Here is a 25537-nt window from a genome sequence, read left to right as displayed (position 1 = left end):
TGTTGGGGAGGAGGGTACAGACGTTTATGCTGGGAACAGATGTGTAAATAGGAGTGTTTCTTCAGAACCCCCTGCTTCATTGCTCTGTCTAATCTTAAAGAAAATACCCCCCTGACTCCATCTGCTCTGGTATGTGTGTCTGCTACAGCAGACAGGCATTGCTGTCGGTGAATTGGTTAATGCCAGTGTCCTGTGGCAGGGGCAGGGATGAAGGCAAGCACTCAGCCTGCCAGCATTTATACCTCCTGGCGTCAGCATTGGCAATGCTTGTGGAGGACTGGGGAGGGCACCGAAATAGTTTCCATTCTCCTCTCTGCTGTGGGAACGAGTCTCCTGGGTTACAAATGCTCCTTGTTCTGCACAGAGCTCCACAGCTGAAACTCTCCCTCTATTTCCTCGCTGTTGCTCCCTGACTGTCCCAGCTGAAGGGGCCGGAGATGTCTGCTTGAGCCTGCTTTAATTAACACTGACAGTACAATGGGACTGGCCATACAGGGGTCCTGGGGCTGCACGGTAATGGGAGCACAGTAAATAGTCTCATTTACAGCAGCTTGGTTGGAGCAGAGCCTGCCAGGACTGGCTTTCTGCTTGCTGTAATGGCCAGGCATAGAGGTAGGTCCCTCACTCCTGCGTCCTCCCAGGGGTTTGTCCCTGCCTCTTGAACAGGACCAGCTGGTGGAGTGGGTCCTGAGCATCCCAGGAAAGGCAGCCAGCCGGCTGGGGAGCATAAAGTGCCACTGATAGGACTTACACAGTGACTTCTTGGGAAGGACCTGACCAGTGGAGCCTGACCTCTGGGGCTGGTGGAGGGATCATTCACTGTGGTTTGGAGGTGAGTAGCAGAGCTACATCTGTGGTTTGCATTGCAAACAGTCTGCACAGCCTACAGCCCAAGGCCCTTACTCTTTTCCCACTGGAATGGTCTCTTTGCACTGCGGTAGTCCTGGACTCCTGCCTCTGAAGCCCTTGGTGGGAATCACCCGCCAGCCCTATGGTTTTCTCTCAGAAATCTGATTTAAATGTTACTTGGAGAGATATTTAAAAGCTTCGTAGTGTTCTTGGATCTGAGATAATTGGCAGCCACTTCCAGTAATAAGTCTAACATTTTTTTGTCATAGCTTTTATGTTGACCTCTCCAGAGGCAGAAGCTTCTGTAAAGTGTTATATTGTCTAGGTTGTTGTATTTGTGTTACTTGTTCGCTGCTTTGGGTGCATTATGGCATGAAGTAAAAAGTACTCAGTCATGTGGCAGTTCTTAATTTCTTAGAATTTTATGTCCATGTGGTAATTTTACCCCTTCTCTGCCTTGGTCTGATCTGCTCACTTCCCACAGAGCCTCAGTTTAGGAGATTGGGGGGGTCACAAGTTTTGCTTTTTCCAGTGTGGATTCTCCAATTTATGAGCTGTGCTTGGCTCTACACAGGGCTGTAGGGACGAGGCTGGATGAGAAAGGGCAGTAATGTGAGTGGTCCCTCCAGGATGGATGCTGGTCCAGCTAGAAACATCTTCCCTGGCACAGCACTGGCCAGAGCACAGCTGAGTTTCTGGGGTGCTATGACACAGTGGATTGGAAAGCAAAATTAGCCACATTTGTCCCTTGCACAGCTATTGTGCCCTGTCAGGAGCTGCAATGCTCTGCCTATGGAGCATATTCCATCACTTCTTCTCACCAGCTGCCTCTGGTGAAAAGAGATACAGAAAAATCCTTCCAAATAGCAAGAGAGCCTGAGCTTTGCAGGTGGTGACCCCCTGTTTCAGGTAGGAAGATCTGCTGTGGGTTGCTTTACCAAGATGCTGGAGTCTAGCCTAGGTCATGGGCAGCACTTTAATCACAAACTGCAGCTAAGAGTTGGTGGGATCTTGATTTGAGGTCTCCTGTGAGAGCAGGGACTGCAGACAGCCTGCCCCTACCAGGTGGGTTCAGCACTGTGGGCAGTGGTGGTGGTTGCATCTTGGTCTGGAGGTAGCTGCATTTCAGGGATGCTGTTTAGATACTGTTGATGAAGCTGTCTAGGGCAAGGCACTGATGGAAATCTAAAGAAGCTTCAGGAAACTTCTTGCAGTCTTTCCATCCTCCTCTTATGCATTGCTTTTCAGACTGCCATTTTATCTCCAAGGGTTCTATCTGCCATTATCAACAGTAGGAACACTTCAGTCCCTTTTGCTTTCCTTTGCAAAGACAGGGTGAAGAGACCAGGCAGTCTTCAAGCACACAACATCTGAAATCCGGTCTCATCACAGAATAGGGTGCTGCAGCTTTCTTTTATGGCACGGCTTCGATCTTTTTATTTCTCCTCATGCTGCCTCCCTGATTTCCCAGTTCCTGTAAGAATCAATTCTCCATCATCCCCTCCTTTTCTGCTCCCTCCCATCCCCTGCCTTGTCTGAGGTTCCACAGGGACTGACTGCGAGCTGAAGCGGCGGTGCTGTGGGCATGCTTGCTCCTTCACACGCAGCAACGTCACAGCAGCAGCAGCAGCAGCAGGAGCATCGGGGATGTGATTGCGCAGACCCTCTGCATTGCCAGGGATGCAGCTGTGAAGAAAAAAAAATAATCGGGAAAAAAAATTGACTCTGTGTTTCCCACAGCATCCTGGTGAGAGAGCACGGAGCCTTCTGGAATCTGAGCGCTCAGGAGTGCCGGAGCAGAGTGTCTGTGCTGTCAGGAGACGGGGAGCGAAGGATCTGTGGAAAGGTGAGATGGACAAATTATCAGGGTGGGTGTCAGTGGTGCTGTTGGTTTTTGGGCCTCTCGGTGGCCAGTTTGTTTTTGTGGAGGATGCCAGCTAGCCGATGAAGCTTAAGGATTTTAGGGCTGCTTTGTCTCTTCGGAGGCTGCATTGCTTTGGAGCTGGCTGTGGCTGTCATGGATGTGAGCGAGCGAGGAGGCTGTGGCTGCTGCGCAGTGTGTGTTTGTGCATTGTAGCTGTGAAATAGCAGTTGTCATGTCCGGGGCTGGCTGTGCAGAGGCGAGTCGTGCTTCGCCCTGGCAGTGCCTCCGCACAGCTCTCCATTGTGCCTGCCATGACAGCCGAGCCCACACGGATTGTTGTGGTCCATGCTCTCCGCGCATCCCTGGCGGTGATGCTGCTGAACAGCTCAAAAGCTGTTTTGACAGACAGCGCTTCCATGAAAAGCCAGAGACAAAGGGCTCAGACAGAGGAAAGGTTGCTGTCACTGTGGCTTTTGCCTTCTTTTTTTGGCTTTTCTTTTTTTCCTTCTTCCCCGCCCCCCCTTCATCCCCACCCCACTAAATACTAGTAAATCATTTGTTCAAAAGGCATTAGGGTAAATATCATGGTATGTAAAACCCTGTCCTTCTTCTAAGTGATACACGGGCTCTGTGCAGGCTGGAATCCTTTGTGTTGCCAGGGTGTGTCTGTGCTGACTGTACAAATGGATGCTTTCATGCTTTCTCCCTTCCTCTTCTCACAGATCAGATGAGAAAGGTTATCTAGGAATGGAGGAATTACTGCTTTTAATTACTGAAATGAGGGGGTCCAGACTGGGTACCAGTTACTGGAGCTTAATTACATGGTCTTGTTATAGCCAAATCCCTCTTTTCTCTCCCCGCCTTCCTTCTTCTTCCTCCCTCCCCCACCCTCTGCACAAATCCTTCCATTAAATTGCCTCTGCAAATAGGAGAAGGGCTTGAACAAAGAGAAGGATGTATGTGGGATAGTGACATAGATGCTGGAGGGGCGAGGTTCACCATGACACTGAGAACAATAAAGCAAAAGTATAAAAAAATGAGATTTTGGTGTATATGTTAAAGTGACGTGGCTGTAGGGGAATGTGCAAATGGAATTGTCATAACAAAAGGAGATAATCAAATAGCAGATTCAGTCTTCTGAAGTTATGGAAAATGCTGAGCGCGTGGGGTTGCAATTGCAGGATTTTGGGTGGATGTGAAGTAAATGGGAGTCGCAGAATAACATATTATACAAGGTGTAGATTGATGGGTGTCATAAAGGTATGCTAGAGTGCAAGGGAAGTAGAGATCTGCATTTTTATCTCCACACAGTTGCAGCCTTTTATACCAGTCGTGTTAAAGAATGAGCTTGGCAGGTCTTACATATTGACAATGCTTTTTTCCCATTTGCCAGTGACCCAAGAATAATTCAGACAAATGCTTCTTAGGCCTATAAAGAGCAACAGGATGACAGGAAAAATGTAGATAAAATGGTAGATATTTGACAGAGCTGCAGAGGAAGTGTGGAAAGAAGAGGCAGATGAGAGGCATTGCAGAGCTGGGGGAGCAGGAGGTTTGGGTCAGAGACCAGTGGGAGAGCGCACAGAGGGGAAATTCAGGGTTGTCATTGTCAGGGAATGCAAATGTGTTGTTTCTGTTGTCGTTCTCCAGCCTGTCACTGTGCTCCCCGAGACGCTCAGTGCTGCGTGCAGCCCTGCAGGGTTTGTGGGGGTGGGGGTGATCCTCAGCACAGCCTTTTCTGCAGTAGCTCTCCCGAGGAACCATTTTGCTGCTGCAGGTTCTCATTTGGTTGCTCCCTCTCCATCCCTATGGAGTGACAAGGCTACACAACCTTTTTACCTGGTCATGAAGGCAAACCCAGAGTTTCAGTGCAGGGTGCCAGCTGAGAAGGAGAGGGCTTCCAGCAAAATCTCAGAGTGGCATGTTGCCTTCTTGCAGATCGATGACAATGTCCAGGAAGCATCATAGGGCTTCCTGAGCTGCAGCTCCTTCTCACACCTGTCTTGCTCTTGTACCTGGGAAAACCTCTCTGTGTCTCCCAGAATCTGTCCCTTTCAGGCTGATGGGAACAGCGAGTGGGATGTCTCCTGGAGGTGTGCACCAGACTGGGTTTGTGGTGCTGCTGCAGAGCAGGTTCTTATGGGAGATTGGTGGTGGGTAACAACAGCATGACTGTGTGCAGCACATCATGGCCTGGAGGACTGGATGTGCTACAGAATGTACAGGACACACATACCTGTGTCAGCATGTGGAAGAAAAGTCATGTATATGTGGTTTGTGTGTGCAATGCTTGCCTAAAGGAATAAAAATAAGGTGATGCAGCCTCTTTCTCTGCGTGGGGTGGGAATGTCCCCAGGGCATACAGACTGTGTCTGGTTAGTGGGTACCACTCTTACAAAAACATCTGTTAAGCAGTGAGAGTGCACAGATAATCTCTGAGATGCTTGGAAGATGGGCAAGAGGTTTTGGTGACTGGAGCTGACTGAAATCATCCACAGGACCGTGTCTTCCCTACTGCACCAATGCAGGTGATGGAGATAAAGTGCAGCTGGATCTCTAGATGTGAGGGACCTGGACCTGCATTGCAGAAAGTGCAGGTGGCCCAGGGGAATATGCTGTGAACTTAGGAATGCCTTGCCCACAGCTCCATTACTGCCTGTCAGGTGTCTGAGGCTGTGAGAGCAAATAACAAATAACAAATTTTTAGTCCCAGACATCTTAATTTTCTTCCAGTCTGATGTTCCTGGTCAGTCAAGATCTCACTCTGGTGTGGTTCCTGATGCCCAGACAATACTGTGACTTTTGCCACCCCTTGTTGTGCTTTGCCCTGTTTTTATTTCCCTGTCTTATTTTTCTTTTCTAGTGTTTTCTGAAAGACTTATGTAATAGTAAGGGCAGGTTGATAAATCTAACATGGGTCACTTTTCCTGCCCTTGCAGAACAGCTACAGACTTTTACCTTTAATGTTTGTCGGCCACATGGTTTCACCTTCTTCCACTCTTTTCTAATGGGTATTTTTATCAATAGTACAGTTGCCAGCTGCGATCAACCAGCTATTCTTTTATTGTTCTGGGATCAAGAATATCTTGTCCTTCCGACTTGACTGCTTTCATCTTCTTGAATTTGTTTCCTCTCAAACGCTCATTTCCTTTTCTGCACTTTCTTCCTCCTGTATTATCTAACCTGTCATTGATGTAGCTTCAATATTCGTCTTGCCAAAACAGCACTGAAGATGCTGTTTTTCTTACCTCTAATATCCTTTGGTGTGGTTACTAATTCAGGTTGATCAGGAGCCTTTCTCTTCTAATGTCCTCATGTTTCTTGGTGAGTCCAGATTTTTTTTTTTTAACTTGAATTCAAAGTATTTTCTGCAGTACTTCTCCAAGCCGTTTGTTCTTGTTGGCATTACAACTGTTTACCCTGACGCTCCAGAGATCTGCTATTTAAAAATTAAAAAGGTTTCATTGCATCTCTGTTGGCTTTTTACCATTCTGTTTAATATAAACTGGGTCAGCTGAGATGTTCAATCCAAAGCCACTTCTGTATAATGGGTGCTGGATGACAATTCATCTCAATAGGCACGGTTCTGATAGTTGAACTCCAGAAAAGTAAATCCAAAGTAAGAGATGTGGAGATCTCTGCAGGTGGTTGAGAGGGTGGAGTATTGGAGGTGGAGGTACCTTCCTGTCAGCTGTGGAATCAAGGCCCATACTGGACAAGATTTTGTCCTCGTGCTTGTGGAAACCATTGAAATCGGATTGGTTGAGTTGAAAACCTCACTTGTCTCCTACCTCTGCTGCTTTGTGGGCAGTGTTCTGATGTGGATAAAGTGCTTCTGGCTATCCAGTCCATAAGCCCAAAAGAACCAGAAGCCCACCAGCATATTCCAGCTGTGCAAGAGGCTGCAGGATAAGGCTTGAAGAAGCTGAGAGCTTGGCTGGCAGGGGGTGAAATCCATAGCAATGATCAATGACAGCTGTATTGGTAACAAGCCTTAGCAGGGATTTACCATTATTATTATTATTATCTGCCAAGCAGGTTCCCTGCATGCCCTCACACTCCAATAAGAAAGAAATGGGCTATCAAAATACCTCTAGTCTCTAATTCTACTCCAGCTTTCTCTCTTGATGAAAATGATTTTAATATTAATTTTCTGAAAAAAGTGGGTCAAAGTGAGGACATACCTGTTAAGATAAGCACAAAAGCAGGCTGGTCCACAAGCTCTTTCTCTCCTCACCACAGTTGCAGTGTTGCAGCCTCAGGATCATGTAGACAGTATTTTTTTCTATCTCTCAGACGTATGCAAGTACTTTTTACTAGGCAAGGCTGACGGTTGCTAAATTTACAGTGGGATAAAAAACCTAAACAAGCCCCACTGTGTTTGTTAACTGCTGTAAATGGAATGGAAGGGGAAGGCAGAGCTGGAGAATGGAAGGGGAAGGCAGAGCTGGAATGTCAGTGAGTGGCCATAATGAGCAGCTAATGGCAACTTCTCACTCAGGATCAGGGTCTGAGTTTGGACTCTTGGACGAGAGACCATGTGTTGGTGTTTGAGCAGTGCTGAGGCTGTGGGGCTGGCAGTACCTTAGAGTAATAAATAATCAATATTTGAGTGATGTCAGCAATGCTTGACCCTTGACAAATGATAGGAAACTGGCCTTGCCACCAAACTGCCACTCCAACACAAAATGCTCTTTGGAAGCAGAGAAGTGTCACTGCCCTGTTATGCTTTTGGGGACAGTGTCAAAGATATCTCAGAGTGTATGAATTCTAGCTGTTCCTTTTGGGAAGTGGGGCGTTTCTACTCTGAGAGTTATAGGGAAAAATACTCAATTAGAGCCTGTATGGAAAACCCTGGCAAAGAGACAGTAGATTTTCACCTAATACTTGCCTCAAACCTGCTGTTATCCCGGACTAGGGTCCTTGCTGCCTACCCAGTTATTCTAATCTCATCAGTTTGACTCCAGAACCACAAATTATTCTTTATAAACTCACAGTAATTGCCATTGCTTCTGGGAGAACATGCTGTAAATGCTTTCAATGGGCTTGTTCTTCTCTGTCACGGTCTGCCTGCACTGGTGCAGGACCAGCCACATGGCTACTTTTCCTCCTTTTGCCTATATACCCAGTTCACCTGGGTTGTTTAGCAGGATAACTTCTTTCAGTCCCTCTCTGGGGATGTGTGCCTCAGGTTTCTCTATCGTGTAAACTCCTGTGTAAGCTCGGATAGCATAGCTGTATTCCCAGATGCTCTTCTTAGCAGGAAGAATGACCTGTCTTGATTATTGTGCTAGTGCAATTTTTTGTTCTTAGCAGGCAGGTTCATTTTCCAGTAATTCAGGTGGCAAAATGATGAGCCCACACAAGGAGAAGACCCAGTGGGAGGAGTAAATGTTTCGTATCTCTGGTCCCAAGATACACACAGTGTATCTTCCTTGGCTCTGTCTAATTGGTTCTGATGATGATACCTGGAGTGACACCTCTGCCTGGGGTTAGACTTGCTCTGGTCGATCTCTCCTTCACCCCTTGCTCTCATGTGGGTTGCTCTGGTGGCTTCTAAAGTGTTTCTTGCCCAAGTGTGTCTTACCCTGAGCAGTGACTGTAGTTCCCTTCAGCAAAAGGATTTCAGCATGCATCTGCACTTAGCCATTCCCTACTGGCAGCAAGCTGTTCTCACTTGTCCACAGTCAGTGGCATCTAACTTAGCCTACTGCTGGGATTTGTCCTCCAGCTGCAGGTTGTGGTGCTTGGAATGGTGTTGAGGAGAGCACTGTCCTTACTCGGGTGTCTGCTCCTGCCTTCAGTTCCTTGTCATATACCTCGTTTTAATTTCCACAGGCACTTGCTATTTATAATTACTATCTTTATAAAGCAATCTGAAGGTGGTGACTGCTTATTACAGTGAGCCTGGCAGCCTCTTTGTTCCCTCAGAGTGGCTGGTTTTGGTGGGTCAGAGGAGAGGTGAGGCAGCGTGGAGTGCAGGGTGGCCTCAGATATCCCTGACCCTGTTCAGGAGGGCTGGCCAGTTCACAGCAGGACAGGAGAGGAGGAGGGGGGAAAACCACAAGGAAACAGGTGTGTCCTGGCACTGACAGGCAATGGCATGGGGTGGCCAATGCACAAAGGTGGCAGTGCTCCAGCCACAGCCCTTCAGTTTATGCTTGGCCATGTCTGGTTGAGATGCCAGGAATCATTTTTGATCCACTGGGGTCTCTGTAATCTCTGGTATTCTTGGTGACTTTGCAAACGTTTCAGAGACTCCATAGAATATTTCCATCTCTGTAAGGCTTTGTGCTGGTGACATGATCTGGTACCCCAGGGTAGAGAAACACCCCAAACCGAAATGATGCGTTTGTAATTGTCCCAGAGGCACTGAGGAGTGATTCTGCTCTTTACCAGAGCATATTCAACAGCCAGAATTTGGTCCAGTGCCTTTTTTCTGCTTTCCCCTTGCCATGAGTTGAGGTTGAAAAGAAAAACCACAACAACCTTTCGGCCTGCTCATCAAAATAAAAGGGGAATCTTCTTTCAAGGATGCAGGCCACTAGACCTGTTTTAGTGAGGCAAATTCACTATGGAGAAATATCCCTCAGCCCAGACCCTAGTAAGGCTTTGAGGGCTCTTTTGTCTCTTGGGGGACCTCAAAGATAAGTTGCATGTTGACATGCTGAGAATTTATGCAGCCTGAGAGACCAAGCTCCAAAACCCACACTCCAGAGATGAAGGAAAAGAAACTCCTTTCCTCAGAGAATAGACATGTTAAAAAAAATCCCCTGATTTCTCCTAGTCTAGTCTTGTAAATCTTGAAATTTTTTAGTTATGTAAGTGTGTATAAGAGAAGATAGTCACAAAAGTACACTTTGTCAGATTCCAAATGATTAAACTTATTAAATGCATTCCAACTCATTAAATTGATGTCATTAACATGAAAAAGTAACTGATTGTCAACCTGGTCATAAGGGACATTACCTGGCAGGCATGTGTATGTGGATGTTGAGGTACATAAGAAATGGAATGGAAAATTATTTTCCAGCTTCTAATCCCACTGCCAATTGGAAAGCTGTGTGAAATTAGTCACCCCAGCTCAGAAGCATGAATGCATAGCTGGAGGGAATTGAGAAATTGCCTAGGAAACTGAACAAGTCCCTGGAAAACATTCCTAAGAGTAGAGATTGAAAAAATGGAAGTTGCTTGTGGTAAATGGGAAACTGTAGTGTTTGTGATATGAAATAATGAACAATCTGGAGAAAGAAAATAATGATTTGTGAGGTGCCCTGGTTGTAATGTGAAAGCACGCCAGAAAATTCAGAAGGATTATTTGAAACTGATAATATGAATACTTTTCACATACTGTGATTAATTAGTCCGTGAATCTTGCTTTCAAACTTCAAAGCCCAGCAGTATTCCCAAATGGCTTGGCATTCTTGTGAATAAGACTACCAAGTGTATTTATGTAGCCGTGGAATGGGGTTTTAACCCTTTAAGTGCAGCGGAAATAAGACACAGCTACATGGTCGTCTTTCATGACAGGAAGAAAGAGACAAGTTTATTCAGAAACACACTTGGTTTTATAGCATGACTCGCAATTCCAAGAGTAGAGAAAAGATGATTGGTTCAGAGAGAAGACACCCCATTCCCAGGGCCTGGTCACACACCACAACAGGTGTTCTATCTTTGTTATTAATTCCTTTTTATTTTGACCAAATTATCCCCCTGGGAGAAATTCTCCCTAGCCTTGAGCTGGACCAGCTTATCGGCTGGGAACAGAGCTGAAAAGCCCCAACCTGGAATATTTTTCAGGCTGTAGTTTTCTTACTTTCTCAATATGTGACCCACATATTTATAGTTCATGTTCAGAAGTTGCAGAGTTTTAAAACCTTATGATTTTGTTAAGGCCTATCTCAGTGCAAGGGCTAAACACAGGCAAATGTTTGTCTCAGCTGCATGTCTTCTCTGAGACTAATGGTCCAGAAAGGATGAGCAGCTTCAAGAAAGAAAATGTTCAAATGTGAACGTGTTCTATTTGCAAAGATCTGTGATCCTGCAGCCTTAAGGCATCTCCTCAGTTCTCTCAAACACCCTTGAAGTGGTTAAAAGCAGGCTGCTCACAGAATCAATGGGTTGGAAAGGACCTTGAAGTTCCCATCTCATTCCACACCCCTGCATGGGCAGGGACACTTTCCACTAGACGAGGTTGCTCAAAGCCCTGTCCAACCTGGCCATCCTTTCAGTAGCCTTGGTGGGTCTCCTGGAGCTCTGATTGCTCTCCCAGTACAGAGTCAAGGATCATCCCTGGTTGCTCTTTTTTTTCCCCGTAGTCAATAGGTCTGTGTGGCCTAACATCATCAGCAGAAGACCTTGGTTAATCCAGGGTGATCAGATTTAGTTTACCCTTAATGCTCTGTTGAGCCCAGTCATTCCAAGCCTAATTAGCACATGAGCTGTCTTGTGGAGTGATATCCTAAAATAAACTGTCCTGAATACAAACTGAGCTTGGTTTGGGTTGCCAGCCCCTACAATGAATATGTTTCCCTCTCAGAAGGAAAGTATGTGTAATCATTAGGAGTGCCTGGTCTGCTTCATAAGTATTTTATTAAGATTCTGGCTTGCTTTTTGTTAGTTCTGCTGCATGGAAAATATTCTGTTATATAAACTGATGCTGTGGTTTCATCCAGATCCTCTTGAGTTCTGCCTTGCTGACAGCCATGTGAACATACAAACCCACCCACACATCAGGAGGACACTTGGAAAGAGGTTGATAATCGGACCAAGGATCTGGGAATACTCTTGTACTTGAGCAGAATGAAAATCTTGGCACTGAAGGTTGGCAAATGGAGTAGAAAATATGATCCTCTCCCTGCCCTAGCTCAAGGACAAGTAGTGAAGTTAAATATCCCTATGTTTAAAAGTACTGACAGATAAGTACTAGTGTGGCTTGTAATCTGGTGTGGAAGACCCTGGTTCAGGAAGTTACAAGCTCTAAAAATTTGCAAGAATTCGAAAAAACAAAAGGGGTGCTGAGGGATGATTATATAGTTTCCTAAATTTCTATGGGTAGGTTATGAAACCTGCTCTGCCATGTAAACTACTCCCAAATGAAGGAGGCTGCTTTGTGATTGGGTAGTGTCACAATGGCCCAAGGATTTGTTCCTACATCAGACACTTTTTGTCTCATCATCCCAGGAATCACTCTGCATTTTTTGTTTTTGCCCACACTGAACTCTGCTGAAATCAGATTCAGACAGGATTGCAGAGGACCTGTTTGTTCAGGTACCTGGCCAAAAAAAGGGTCAAGAAATGCACAATCTTAACAGTAACCAGGCAATTTCCATTTTCAAATATGAGTGCTAAATGATCTTTTCCTCCAGCTGCCTTCAAGGGATTGTAAAATCCAGCCTGTGGTCTAAAAGCATTTGGGTATCAGTTTTATTATCGTATAACCATATACTATCCATATATCAAATATCCATGTATTAATATATTATCTATATAATGTATTTCTATGTATTATTATATATATTCTATGTGAATAGAATAGAATAGAATAGAATAGAATAGAATAGAATAGAATAGAATAGAATAGAATAGAATATATAATTAACATATATATTATATGAGGTCTTAACGCCCTTCAGAAGGCAGGATAAATTTAATGTACGAATTCCTTGGTTGCTGCTTTTATTGGGCTGCTCAGCTTTTTTGCTTTGTACAATGCTATCATCCCTAAATCAGGGAGTTGCCAGCCTCCAGACCATCGTGTATTCCTGCCTAGGAGACAGAAAATGTCTTCCTGTATATCCAGGCATTTCTTCTGGTCTTGGTAGAACAGCCTGGGGCTAGGAAGGGTTAAAGTCTCCTGCAGCCTTAGCAGGACTCAGCTGTTGGTCACAGCTGCTGGTTGAAAAACCATTTAGACTTGCAGTGTGGAAGAGGAGCATGGAGTGAAAGCAGGCTGCTGCTGGGATGTGTTCTGTTTGTGCCTGGTTTTGGCGTTCCTGATTTGTTTGCACGCAGTGTGCATTAAATTCCGTGTAGGACTGCATCATTTAGTACAGCTTTGCAGATGCAGGCATTCAGGTTGCCTGGCAGATCCGATGTCCATCACTCCTAGGTAATGCCATACCTGCACTGCTTCTCCTGTTCACTGGGATGTGGCAGCAAACCATTGCTGCCCTGCTGTGTTCCAGTCTGAAAATAATCCTGCTGGCACTTTTTGACATCACTAGCTACTTTATTTACAGTGCCTTGTGGGGTGATCTTTCGTTATTTCAAGAGCTCGGCCTTGCTGTGGTTTTATTTGACTCGCCTGTAGCCACTTTTGCTGTCTGTTCTGTTTCTGCTGTTGTGCTGCATGAGGTTGCACATCTGTAACTCGCCATCCCAGAAGTTTTTGCTTTTCACTTGATAGTGAGTGTTTCCTACATATCTGGCACTCTGGGCTGAAGAGACAGTAAACATGATTTTACAGCCTCTTTTACAGAGTGGCTGGAGTCTGTATGGATGTGCTGAGCTGTACTGCAGCAAGATCTTGCTCACAGTGAAGACAGATTTTCTTCATCCATTTTAGGACTTAGCTCGTCTTTTTTCCCCAAGTCATAAAGGTGGTAGAGGATATAAGACTACTTGAGGTAGACTACTCGTGTGCTTTTTTCGTGCAAATGAACACTGCTCCTGAAATTATCCTCCCATAAGCTTTGGATAAGTAGGTCATCTGCTTGCCAACACGGTCTGGCCAGCATTATATTGCCTGAAGCCAGATTCCAGTAAGGTTTAGGGAAGAAAATCCAATGCAAGTGATTTGTCACTTCTCTTTGAGAGGTCTTTCCAAAGGGTGGTGCAGGGCTGTGTGCACTGATAGATGCAAGTAACCAAGGTGACCATAATCCACAGCTGAAGTGCAAAGAGATTTATCCCATCACCTCGCTGGCTGGAAGGTTTCAAAAACAGATACGTGGGACACATACCCTGCTAAGCTTATTCCATCTTAGCGGGGACCAAAGGCATGTGGGCCCATTCCCTGGCATCCCTAGCATCTCAAAGGGCCTGGCCCATGTGCAGTGCTTCACAATTGTGTGCTTTCTATAACCTCCAAGCTTCTTACCTCTCTTTCTCCCAGTGGGGAGGCCCAAGCCTGTGAAGAACGAGGTTTAAGTCATTGACAGCATTGTGTTGTCTTCTACAGAAATTCTGTTTCTCAAGACAGACAGAAAAAAACCCACAAAGCAAACACAATACATGATATTTCCCACACTGAATATTCTTAGCATCCCCCAGCTGCCAGGTCGTCTTGAAGGAAAACAACTGTTTTTCCTCCTCACTAAACTTTGCACTTTCAAGTTGTTTCTCCCTGCAGTAGTGTGATTCTTGGGGTGCTCTGTGCAAGGCCAGGAGTTGGACTTGATAATCCTGATGGGTCTCTTCCAACTCAGCATATTCTACGATTTTCTGATTCTAATTATAGGGATGCTACAGATCCCCTGCACGCCCAGAAATCTCCAGTGCTGTTGAGAATACTGTGTCCTCTCCACTTCTTGGTGTCATCTCAGAAGGCTTCACCCCTGCAGTGGACACCTGAATAAGAACAGCTGCCCATTCACCTTTGCAGGTAGCCCTATGACAGACTTAGGGAACAGTTTTGCCACCCTGTGCAGGCACAGGTCAGAGAGTTGGCCTTGATTCATGTTGCTGAGCAGAGTTTGATGCCTGACTCCCTCAGCCCAACACTCCATTCCCTGCCCCCTGTGGTTGTTGTGGTGGAGAGTTCTGAGCTCACAGCTCCCAGGCATAGCAGGTGGTGGAAAAACCTTCAGTCCAGATTTCTGCTGGCTTTGACTCAGGTTCACCCACAGCTGATGGCTGTGGTTTTGTCACCAAGCTGCAGCATGGGGTCCTCAGTTGGGCAGGTCAGTAGAAGGAGCACATTGATGAGACAACCAGCTGACAGTCCTGCTTTGCACAAATCATAGAAGCATAAAATGTCTTAGGTTGGAAGACACCTTAAAGGTCATCTAGTACCAACCCTCTTGCCGTGAGCAGGGAAGCCACCCATTAGGTCAGGATCACTGAGCCCTGACCACAGCTGTGCAGTTAGGGAGGGGTAGTCTTGGCATCTTTGAATATTGAGTGTGCCCAGAAATTTCATAAGCTTATAGGACTTTCTTTCTTTCTTTCTGTGTGGGTTCTTGAGTGCTCTGGTGACCCTGCAAAACCTCAGCAGATCCGCACTTCAGAATGGAATTGTGTGATTTCTGCTGTTGTAAGATCTTCAGTAAGCTTCCAGAGTGCTCAGGCAAAAAGATGCTTTACAAGCATAGTCCTTCCTGCTGCTACTGCTGCTGCTACTAGAGCGTCTGTGATAAGAAAGGATTTACTGTGTCTGCAGTTTGATTCAGCAGCAATTTCTGTTTGATATGAACAGCTAGAAACATCAGTCTTTTTCTTCTCCGCGGATTTGCATAAAGTAATTAGGAGCATATGTGCTGGGGGCTGGGGCAGGGAAGAGGAGGAGGAGCAGATTCCATCCCAGAGCACCTCAGTGGATGCTCTGAGTCATGGCCTGTAAATGGCTCTTGCCGAGTGCCACATGCCAGATGATGAGTCACAGAGCAAGGGAGCACAGAAATGGGAGAAACTGGTTTGGTCACTGTCCTGGCTCCTGTATTAGCTGCTATAGATCTGCTGCTCAAGCTATTCCTGATGTCTTGTGTAACTCTCAATGCACAGAGCAGTTGGGGCTTCTTGTCCTTTGGCTGGGAGGCAGTACCTGCCTCCCGCTGCTTGTCATCATCAGGAATACACACACTACATCCATTGCTTAAGTTTTGTGTGTGCTGGTAACCCCTGGCCCATGCAGCTCCTTTCTGCCAGCACCTCAAGGGCTGTGACTGACCATCACGTGCTGTGGTTTCCATTTGGAACACATCATAATCCTATATAGTTCTGGGATGTAATGATACATTAATCACGGGTTTAGTCAGGCTGTCCTGGAAACCACTGGAAAAAGCCCTGGCCAAGGCTTGTGGAAAGAAAAGAGAAATGGTCTTTTCAGGAATCACTGCTCAGTACCACAAGAAGAATCAGCAGAGGCACAGTTTAGGAAGTATTTAGTCTTTCTATTTTTCTGCAGCTCCCTTAAAAGTAAAGTGCTGCAATATTCACCTTGGGAGCATGCAGACCACCCTGACTATGCTCCCTGTCCCCTGAGGCAGGGAAGGAGAACTGGAGGTTTAGGATGAGTCAAACAATTAGCATTTCCTTTTACACGTTTTTTCTTCATAAAACACACTGGATGATTTAATAAAGCATTTAATGAAGGTGTGAATTTGACAGAGATGTATTAGCTGGCAAGAAAAAAACAGGTGTCCAAACACTAACTAGATTCATTCTGGAACAGCTTGCAGGCTTCCTGACCTCCACCCTCTGCTTACACATTCCCATGGTTCAGAGCCATCCCCAGGCCACTCAGCCTGAGCCACTCATCCTCTTCTCTGATGGAGGTCCCTGAATGCCCTCCAGTTTTCTGAAATTGGAGGCAAGGATGAACTGTGGTATTGGTGCTGGATACAGTGAGTTCTGAGATCCTCCGCGCTGTCTGAAGGGTGGCTTTCAGTTTGGATTAATCTCCCAGCGCTTTTGCCTGAAGTAAAACTGAAAATATCTCTCCCCATGGAGCAACGAGGAGATGTCTGTATTGTGCCTTTGTCTGCAGGATCACACAAACTTGCTTTTTGCAGCATTTCTGCTGGTGCTTGTTTTGTAGGGCTGTGTGGTTTCTTCAGGCATGCTGGTGCAAATGCACTGTAGGAGTCAGGGGCTCACATGGAACATTCCTCAAAGAACAAGCAGCTCTAATACAAAAGAATTTTTCTGCTTCTTCTCTGAAACTGAATGCATAGCTTTTAACCCTGTTTTTGCATATTTTACTCTTGAATGACGTGAGGAATTTTGGTCTGTCTGAGGAAGGTGATGATGACAGTGAAACCATAGCCATACACAAGGAGTCAGCAATAGCTCTCACAGTTAAAGGTTTCCTTTGGACACTCAATTTCATGGATGGAAGTGAGTGAGGTTTGTAGAAACAATAATCTGTTCAGAAAAGCCATCCTCCAAAAAGCCAGCATCGCCTCCAGCTGACAGTTCTGATGATGTTGCGCCTGCTTCCTCATCCTCTGTGCTCTATGTGCAGTCTTTTTTCATTAAAATCACATTTATCTCTTATCTCTGCATTACATTTTATGAGGAAGCCTGTGTTACTGTGAGCTGAATCCTGTTGCCCCATGTGTGTGTAGGGGACAGCCCTGAGCAGAGTGGGGTACTACGGGTTCACCTCTAGAACTCCAAAATAATGGTTGGAGCCATAACAAATACCAGAGTATGCCTGCAGGTATGCAGCCACCACACATAACTCATTAGCCCTTGGAGGCAATTGCAGCCAGGTCTGGTGCCTTCTGCATCTTCTCAGCAGTGTTGCAGAGGCAGGAGTTGGTACCTGAGGCTGAGGAGCCATGAAGCTGCACCAACCAACTTTGAATTAGCACAGTGTCCTCAGTCGTAGGAGTATGACAGGAGAGGGATTTGAGGGCCTCTGTGTAGTGGTCAGCAAGGACTTAAAAGGCATGGAGTACAGGGCCAAAGGATTCTGCACGCTCCTGTTACCTGCAGCATGCTGCCTCCTCTCTAAAGCTCAGACGTGACCTGATAGGTGGCTCTCAGATCAGTGCTGAACCATCCTTTGTTGCTGAGCACTCACCTGCTTATTGCCTAGGGCTTTGCTGCAGTTAAGGAGTTTTTGTTGTGTATATTTATTTCCACAGGGGTACAGTCATTCATGTGCAATTCCATTCCAAATGCAGGTGTCTCACAAAAAGCCATTCTTCCTGCTCTGTATTGTCCTGTTTGGAATGAAGTATCCACAGTGTGGCCCTCACCTTCTCTGGGTAACCCTTAGCGCCTCAAGGAGGAGCTCCCTGAATAAACAACCCATGTCTGCCATGTTGCAGCAGATAGTGTCAGTATAGAGAAGGCAGGAATTCTGACATTTGAGAATAAAATGGCTGATGTACAGGCGTGTCTGGAGCCGTGGTGCTCCCTGCATGCCTCCCTGCCTTGCACTGCCATTACACGCTGTTCTAGGCAGGAATCGATGCTGGATGCTGTGTTTGCTCTTGTGTGTGTAGCATTGAGCAGGATTCAGCCCAACGGTAATTAGAATGAACTGATTTGGCAAAAAATGTTCCGGTATGAGCTGCCTATCGACATCTGGAAATTTTCTATTGCAAAAGGGGAGTGAGGGCTTTACAAAGAGCTGATCAAAACGAGCAAAATCTGAAACTGGTCTTCTTGCTGCATTTTATTTCCCGATGTCAATCCCAGTGTAGCAGACCCCGAGTAGGAAGAAGAAGGATACTTCTACAGCCTTCCAGAATAAGGACGGGTCAGCTAAAGATGCAGCCAGGGAGGATGCTCTGCCACTGGGAATTGAATAATCCTTGTCTGGCAGTGCCATTGCCAACCTCCCTGCACCTCTAAGTCCGGAGGAAGCCAGAAGAGGTTGCAAGGGAGAGAAAAGCAGTAGCTACGACACAAAATGTCATGCCTGTCCCTAGAGAAGCCATCAGAATGTCTCCCGGCAGGAGCTGTCTGCATGTCAGTTGTGATCCTGCACCTCAGCCTGGTGCTGGGAGCAGTCATGGGTGCAGGCAGCATGGGCATCGTCTGCTGCAGCATCTCTGGTGGCCAGTGAATCACAGCCCAGCCGGGGAGCCTGTGCTGCTGCTGGAGCCAGAGAGCTGGGCAGAGCCGTGTGTGGCAGCCAGAGCACCGAGAGACAGATGGGAGATGGCTGCGTGTCAGCTCTGACATTTTGCCGTCAAATGTCAAAGTGTGTCTGAGCAAGGCTTGTCCTCCCACAGCAGCTTCTGTGCTGACGTGGATTGTGTGCTGCTCAGCAGATGGGTGCTGGTGCTGGGAGCCTGCTCCAAGCAGCCATTTCCCAGAGGCAGCAGAGACCTGGTGCTTCAGCAGTGAAGTGTGCTGCCATCATTGACTGTATCCTCAAAATTATGCTTTTCGGGTCGTTGCATTGTGGCAGCACTTGAAATACAGCAAAGCCTGGTGGAGGGATGTGATCTGAGCATTACAGTCAGATATAAGAGCAGTAACAGAGGCGGGGTGGGCTACACGAGTAGAGAGGCACTGGGGGACCAGCTTTTTACCCAAAATGCTTGTGAGGTGGGGGTAGGAAGGTGGGAAGACTTCTGCTGAGTTCAATAGGAATAAACTCAGACAAACTCAGAGCTCCTGCTGTGCCATCAGTGGTGCACAAGGTTTAAACTGTAGCACAAACACCACTCCACCAAGAGTGCATATGTGTGTGTGTGCTGTAGGCTCAGGGTCAAGAACTGCTGTTATCCACAGTGGCTCTTGAGCAATGGGATCTTAGGAATTCTTGATGAAGAAAATCTGCCCTCCAGGATCTGGGCTGAGGAGCGATCAGCCTCTGTGGCAGCAGCTGTGGGAAAGGAGCCAAAGGCTTATGAAACAGAGAAGTCGCTGAAAGGGGTATAAAGGCTGATAGAAGTTTCAGGGAGACTACAGGTGAGGGAGAGTTTAGGGTTGCACAGTTAATAGTCCAGTTGGATGTCCACCACCTGGTCTAAGTGGCCCAGGTGATCTCTCTTCTTCAGAGACTAAACCTGAATGAAACATCCCAGGAGAAACAGACATATAGGTGAGTGTCCCAGCCATGTAAGTCTCTGCTAGCATCTACCAGAAGGTCTGTCTGTTCTCTGACACTGGTGTTAGCATTAACTTCTGCATTATTGGGTGTTTACTGCAAACATTAGCTCTGTTTCCATCTTTGTATTTTTATTCCTGCCAGCATCATCCTGTGTCTGTGAGAAGCACTACTGTGCGTGGGAGGAAGGTACTTCTTTTGATCATTTTTATCATCTCCTAATTGCTATTCTTACACATTGAGGCTGAAAGAAGTGAAGTTCCTGATGTTTCTGTGTAGCTATGTAATTGCTCACACTCTTGTTTTAACTTCATTTAACCCACATTTCTCACTTTCTCTCCTGTGCTCCCATATGCCTTTGCAATGTCTGCACCAAATCCATTATCACCCCACAGCCACAAATGCTGGGGTAAGGTAGGCAAAAGCCACTGTGAATACCACTTTCAGGAGTCTGAAGGTCAGTGGTGGGGGACCTGGAGTCCAGAGCAGGATCCCAAGATGGAGTTTTCAGGGTGCAGTGATCACTGAGGATGCCTGGAAGAGTTATGGGATATATAATGCTGACCAAGGGTGCTTGGGCCAAGGTTTTCAGAACAAGTGGTAGATCTATGAGAGCATTAGGTTATTTTTTCCTCTCTCAGACTCACCCTGGATCACTGCTTTCTTTTGTGGTTTCTCCCTCTCCTTGCTGCCTTAGCTGCTGCCTGCCCATGCACTTGTCTGTGTTGGATTATCTGATCTGTAGAAGGGAAGGCAAGAGGAAAATCCCTCCAGACTTGCGCTAGAGATGCTTGTAGGCTGGATCTCTGAGTTAGGTGAGGAAGGAGAAATGGGTTTGTCCTTTGCTCTCTCGTGTCAAATGCTGGTGAACATCTACAAGAAAGATGAAGAGAGACTTTTGACACAAGCAGAGAGTGATGGGACAAGGGGGAAAAGCTTTAAACTGAAATATGGTGTGTTTAGATTAGGTATTAGGAAAAAGTTCTTTACTGTGAGGGTGGAAAGGCACTGAAATGGATTACTCAGATAAATTGTTGATGCCCCATCCCTGAGAGTGCTCAAGGCCAGGTTGGATGGGGCTTTGAGCAACCTGGTTCTAGGGAAGGTGTCCCTGCACATGGCAGGAGGATCGGAACAAGATGTTCTTTAAGGTCCCTTCAGCCCAAACCATTTTGTTACTCTTCTGGCTCTGTAAGAACCTGCTATTTACTGAACACAGGGAGAGTGGGGTTCTTAGTGCCCTGCCTGCGCAGTGCCCTGCTTGTATGGCTCCTGGGACTGTGGTAGTCACAGTGTTGTGAAGTGCAGCAGGTAATAAACAGGTAAATGCCACATATAACATGACAGAAAGATATGATCCCCTCCCAGACCACAGTGGGGACCAGTTTGAACTGAGAGATCACTGTAGAGATCCTTTTGTACATAAGTAGTTGCATACTTTGACATGTTCTCCTGGTACCATTAAAAGGGCTCAGGACCTCATGGGGTCTCCTGGATTTTGGAGAGGAATTACTGTTGGTGGTTTTCTGTTCCAGTCTGCTCCTGCTTTCCAGTCTCTTCCTGGATGCGTGTGTGTGTGTGTGTGTGTGTGTGTGTGTGTGTGTGTCTGTTGCAAAGACCTTGACTTGTTTGGCTCTTGAAGGAAAGTTCAACATATCTAAAAGGAAGCAAAGATGTTCTATCCAGTGTGAGAGGATAGACTGCTCTCACCCAAGTGCAGTGCTTCACCTCAGACTGTTTTCCTTTGAGCATACAGTGCCATCTGCAGTGAAGTCTTTGTTTGGCCCAAGTCCTGTACAGCCCTTTGGCCACTTGACTGAAATCAGTTACTCTCTTCAGATAACTTTGAGAGGGGTCAGGTGGAATCACAAGTGTTGTCCCAGGAGCCTGCATGGAGAGTGACGTGTTTGTTTTGCATTGTGATGGTTTGTTGCCCAGAAGAAGGATCTCGTGCTCGGGTACTTGTGCTGACAAGGAACCAGTCCGTCTGATCCTTGTCAACACATGAAATCTTCAGTCAAACCAAGGATGCTTTAAATAGTCACTGCCTTTCCCGAGAGGTGACTCCCTTTGTGATTTTGTCTCTTTGTAGGTATCTGAATCCCCTCATGAGAAGTGTCCTCCCTGCCTCTCATGTGCAGCCCTTCCTGTTCATGGGTGGTACCAGCTTCACTGATGCCCTGAAGAGTATTGCTCACCATGGATAGTCCACCCAAACTGACTGGTGAGACGCTGATTGTCCATCACATTCCCCTGGTGCATTGCCAGGTCCCCGATAGACAGTGCTGCTCCGTGAGCAAAAGGACCAACCCCTTCTGCCAGCCAGAGCTCAGCATTACACGGACCTCTGCCCTTCCAGACAGAGACCTCTCACAGACTGACTCCTTGGTGTACAGCAGCTTTCTCCAGGCCTCTGAAACCTCGGCAGAGGCCTCAGACAACAAAGAAAGAAAAGCAAGGGATCTGATTGTCCCCAGTGTCAGTAAGCGACACAACCCCTTCCTGCTGAATGAGGGTGAAGACCTCAGTATTTTTGGGGATGACTTGGGTCAGAAATCTTTCCACCTTCACAACTCACTCATCGATGGCAAGCCTCCCTTCAATCTGCAGGATCTGGCCTTGCCTCCTTTCCACCTTCATGACTCCAACCACATTGTGAAATCCTGGAACATGGCCAGCCGGTCTGGTGTGGTGGACGGGCAAGAGGACAAGCTCAGTAGTGACGACATCCAGAAGAGGAACAATGCCAACAGGTGCCACCAGGCCTCGGAGCGCATGGAGCTGGATGAATGCAGCTGCCATCGTGGCAGCTCCTCCAACTTCTCCTTTGACAGTGGTGACCAGGAGTGGAACCAGAACGCAGGTGAACCGCTGAGGAATCAGGATGCCCTGCACAGGACATGCAGTTGTTCCAGCTCAGAGATCCAGCACTGTCGCTGCTACAGTTCATCAAGTCAGTCTGAAGTGATTGACCAACAGATGGGCTACATCAGTGACTCTTCCTGCAACAGTTCTGATGGGGTCCTGGTGAACTTCAGTGCTCTCTACAACAAAATGAATGGTCAGTCTCAATCCAACCTGAATTCAGCTAATCTGTCGTGTGACTCTTCCTTCTGCAGCCATTCAGACACAGGAGCTTTTTACCTGGATTTACATTCATCGCCCACTGAATCCAAGATGTCTTGTGAGTCGCATAACCCAGAAAATTCAGGGAAGGTGTGTGGGTGTCAACACTCCTCCTCACCTGTCCTTGATGCTAACTGCAACTCCTACCATCTCCACTGTGAGCCTTGCACGTCAGAGAGCTCAGACCTCACTGCTTGCTTCCAGAGCCAGGCGCGGCTTGTTGTGGCTACTCAGAATTACTATAAGTTAGTCACATGTGACTTGTCTTCCCAGTCATCCCCCAGCCCTGCGGGATCTTCCATAACTAGCTGCTCAGAGGACCAGACCAAGGGTAGCCCAGCCCAGCCCACAGAATACTATCTGTTCAGAAGGCCTGACCTGAGACAAGAAGAAGGCACTGTAGAGTGCAGCGAGGAGGAGCCAAAGGGAGAATCCAGCCAGAACATGATTGAGGGTCAGGTCTATGTCAATGTGTCGCCTCCAAACCTCAACACAAGCCGGCAGCGCTCCAGGAGCTATGATCAGAACCTGGACAGGAGTCCTGGCAGCAGGCTGGGCTCCCTGGAGCGCATGGTGAGCTGTCCAGTCAAGCTGAGTGAAAGTCCAGCAATACCCATTCAGAGCTCTCCCCCCAAGAGGGTGACATCGTTTGCTGAACTGGCTAAAGGACGGAAAAAGAACGGCACCTCTCCACCGTTCCGCTCTAGTGGTGATTCTTCCCTGGAGTTCTCTCCTATCCCTGAGACTCAGCGGGATTGCCCAGCCTTCCTTGAAGAACGAGCTCGGCGCAGCCAGAGTCTTCCACCTATGCCCTTCATCCATGGCCTGAACCGGAGCTGCGAGGGCTTCTGTTTGAATCATGCTTTTGGGGACAGCCAGGCTTTGTGTTCCACCAAGGACTCGGTCTCCAGTGAGAAGGTCCCCAGTGGGCATGGGGCAGGTGAGCAAGCCTCTCTCTCCCTGCTGACGGAGGCAGATGCCAGCTTCTCGAGTGGCTCTGCCAGTGGCCATGGACAAAAAGATGTTAGAGCTCGAGCAGACGGTAAGGAGCCAAACTAGGGAGAAGAAAAAAGGAAGGCAGCTCATTGGGATATGAGGGGAACAGCAGGGAAACGTGCATGGTGATAAGAGACAGTGCTGGGGCAGTTTGGTTCCTGGTCTGCCAGTCCCTGGGACAGAGCTTTGCTGTGGTTTGTCACAAAAGCCTTTTGTTCTCACATCAGCACGAGTGTCTTGTCCTTGTATTTTTAAAGCCTCCTGAGGTTTTGTTCAAACCTCTCATGTCAGTTTAGCAAGGACATGGCATTAATACTGAGAGAGTCTGTGCAGCTTGAAGGGTTGTATCCCTTCCAGGGTATTTACTGGGCTTGTCCATGAGAATCATCTGCCCTTAGCTCCTAAGGCAGAGATGTGAAGATGCTCAGCAGAGTCATAGTCACAGCCTTTCTTCTTTGGAATTATGTGGCAGAGGTGGAAAGGAAAGAGGCATAGCCAGAAGTCTCCTTTCCATGCAGGTCCAGGAAGCTCTCACAGTTTCTGCTCGGACTTAACGGTGTGAGTCCTGCAGGGTGTAATCTCTGTATCTCTGCTGGAATATCCTGGTCATGTCGTCCACAGTGCTGTGAATTGCAGCAAAAATTTCCAGGGAGAGCCACTGTCACAGTTACCTCTGTAGGGAAGCCTGTAATATGTGAGTTGTTTTCCACCTTGATATTGCTGTCACTTGTCCTCATGAGGAAGCTGTGTGACATTACCTTTGGAGTAGTAAAAAAGGTAAAATGCCTCTAACCAGGCCACTGCAATAAATATGCAAAACTACTATGTAAAAAAATTGTGATGCCTAAACAGACTGTCTCCACTTAATGTTCTGAAAATTTCTGGCAGGAGGTAAGAATGTGTGGTTTATTGCCGTGGCAGGGATGGGAGAGATTTTGGCCTTGGGACCAATAGTTTTTTAGTTATTGTCCTGTTTGTTTATTGAGCCTTGAATGCGTGCTTGGTGTGGGAAGGCAGTGAAGGCAGGTCTCTGCTGGGAGAGAGCAGCATGGCAGCAGCCCTCTTAGCTTCAGAGGGAAGGCTTGGAAGGAGCAGGCCCTGCTCAGGGAGGAGGGGGCAGACAGGAGCTTTCAGGGTAATATATCCCAGCAGTTGCTGCCCACTACTATGATAGGGTCCCTCCTACTGCACTGTGACAGCAAGGCAGGCATCAGGGCTGTGCTGGAAGCTTCTGCCTGCAGCTGGAGATGGAGGCATATCTGCTTTGCTCCAGCCCAGAGCAGCCTGCAAACCTAGAGGCTCTGAGAGGGGGTAGAGGAAAAGCAAGCCCTGCTAAAAGCTGGCTGCAGGAGGAAGAGTCTGGAACACCCCACAGGAAGCAGGTAACACCAGGGCTGATCAGGATTTCAGTCAGCCCTACGTATGCACCCAGTGCTGTGTGTATTTTGCACTGAATTCACAGTGTCACACTTCAGATGTGTCCCTCAGGATATTTGTGGCCCCGTCAGGAGCTGAAGGCATGTACATATGTAGATCAGCCCACCACACTCACTCAGGATGTCTGTCTTGGTTTAATCAAGTACATCATTTGCTGGAGCAGACTGGCACTTTCCAAGGTTGGAGGTGGGATATTGAGAATGTCTGTTTAGGTCTGGTAGAGGCAGGGGGATGAAGGAAGCTCTATGTTCCAAAGTGGGGACAGTGTCAGGGAAAAGAAGAGGGAGGGAGAAAGGGAAGCAGGCAGCCATTGCAACAGCACCGATATATTGCAATGTGGGATGCAGAGCTGCAGTGCTATTGCATGTAATGCTTGTGCTGGGCTGTGTGAGTCTGTAGTGCTTGTGGAGGGGACAGTCCTTTGGGATGAGAAATCTGACTGCACCACAAAGTGTTGGACCTTGACTTTGTGGTACTGCTTGGGCAGAGGCAGCTCAAGGGTAGGCACCTGACCCCATGGCTTTGTGCAG

At 47.2% G+C, this 25537-nt stretch overlaps 1 protein-coding gene across 4 annotated transcripts in view; it reads left to right on the top strand.

Annotated features, from left to right (window-relative positions):
• RUSC2 (RUN and SH3 domain containing 2) overlaps positions 1–25537 on the top strand; it is a 57795-nt gene that overhangs the window by 19111 nt on the left and 13147 nt on the right. Inside the window, exons 1-3 of one of the 4 annotated variants that reach the window (XM_088157143.1) lie at positions 517–832; positions 2590–2695; positions 21541–23616. In XM_088157143.1, coding sequence (XP_088013269.1) covers positions 21648–23616 — 1969 coding nt within the window. In that variant the 5' untranslated portion in view covers positions 517–832; positions 2590–2695; positions 21541–21647. Of the gene's footprint in view, positions 1–516; positions 833–2419; positions 2696–21540; positions 23617–25537 lie in introns of those variants that run through there. The other 3 variants (XM_088157142.1, XM_088157145.1, XM_088157144.1) reach the window with 3 other exon arrangements.

Source organism: Sturnus vulgaris, chromosome Z, assembly GCF_052056855.1.
Source record: "Sturnus vulgaris isolate bStuVul1 chromosome Z, bStuVul1.hap1, whole genome shotgun sequence".
In the NCBI taxonomy this organism is placed as follows: Eukaryota; Metazoa; Chordata; class Aves; order Passeriformes; family Sturnidae; genus Sturnus; species Sturnus vulgaris.
Note: the sequence above shows the minus strand (reverse complement) of the source record. Positions and strands in the feature narration are given on the sequence as shown.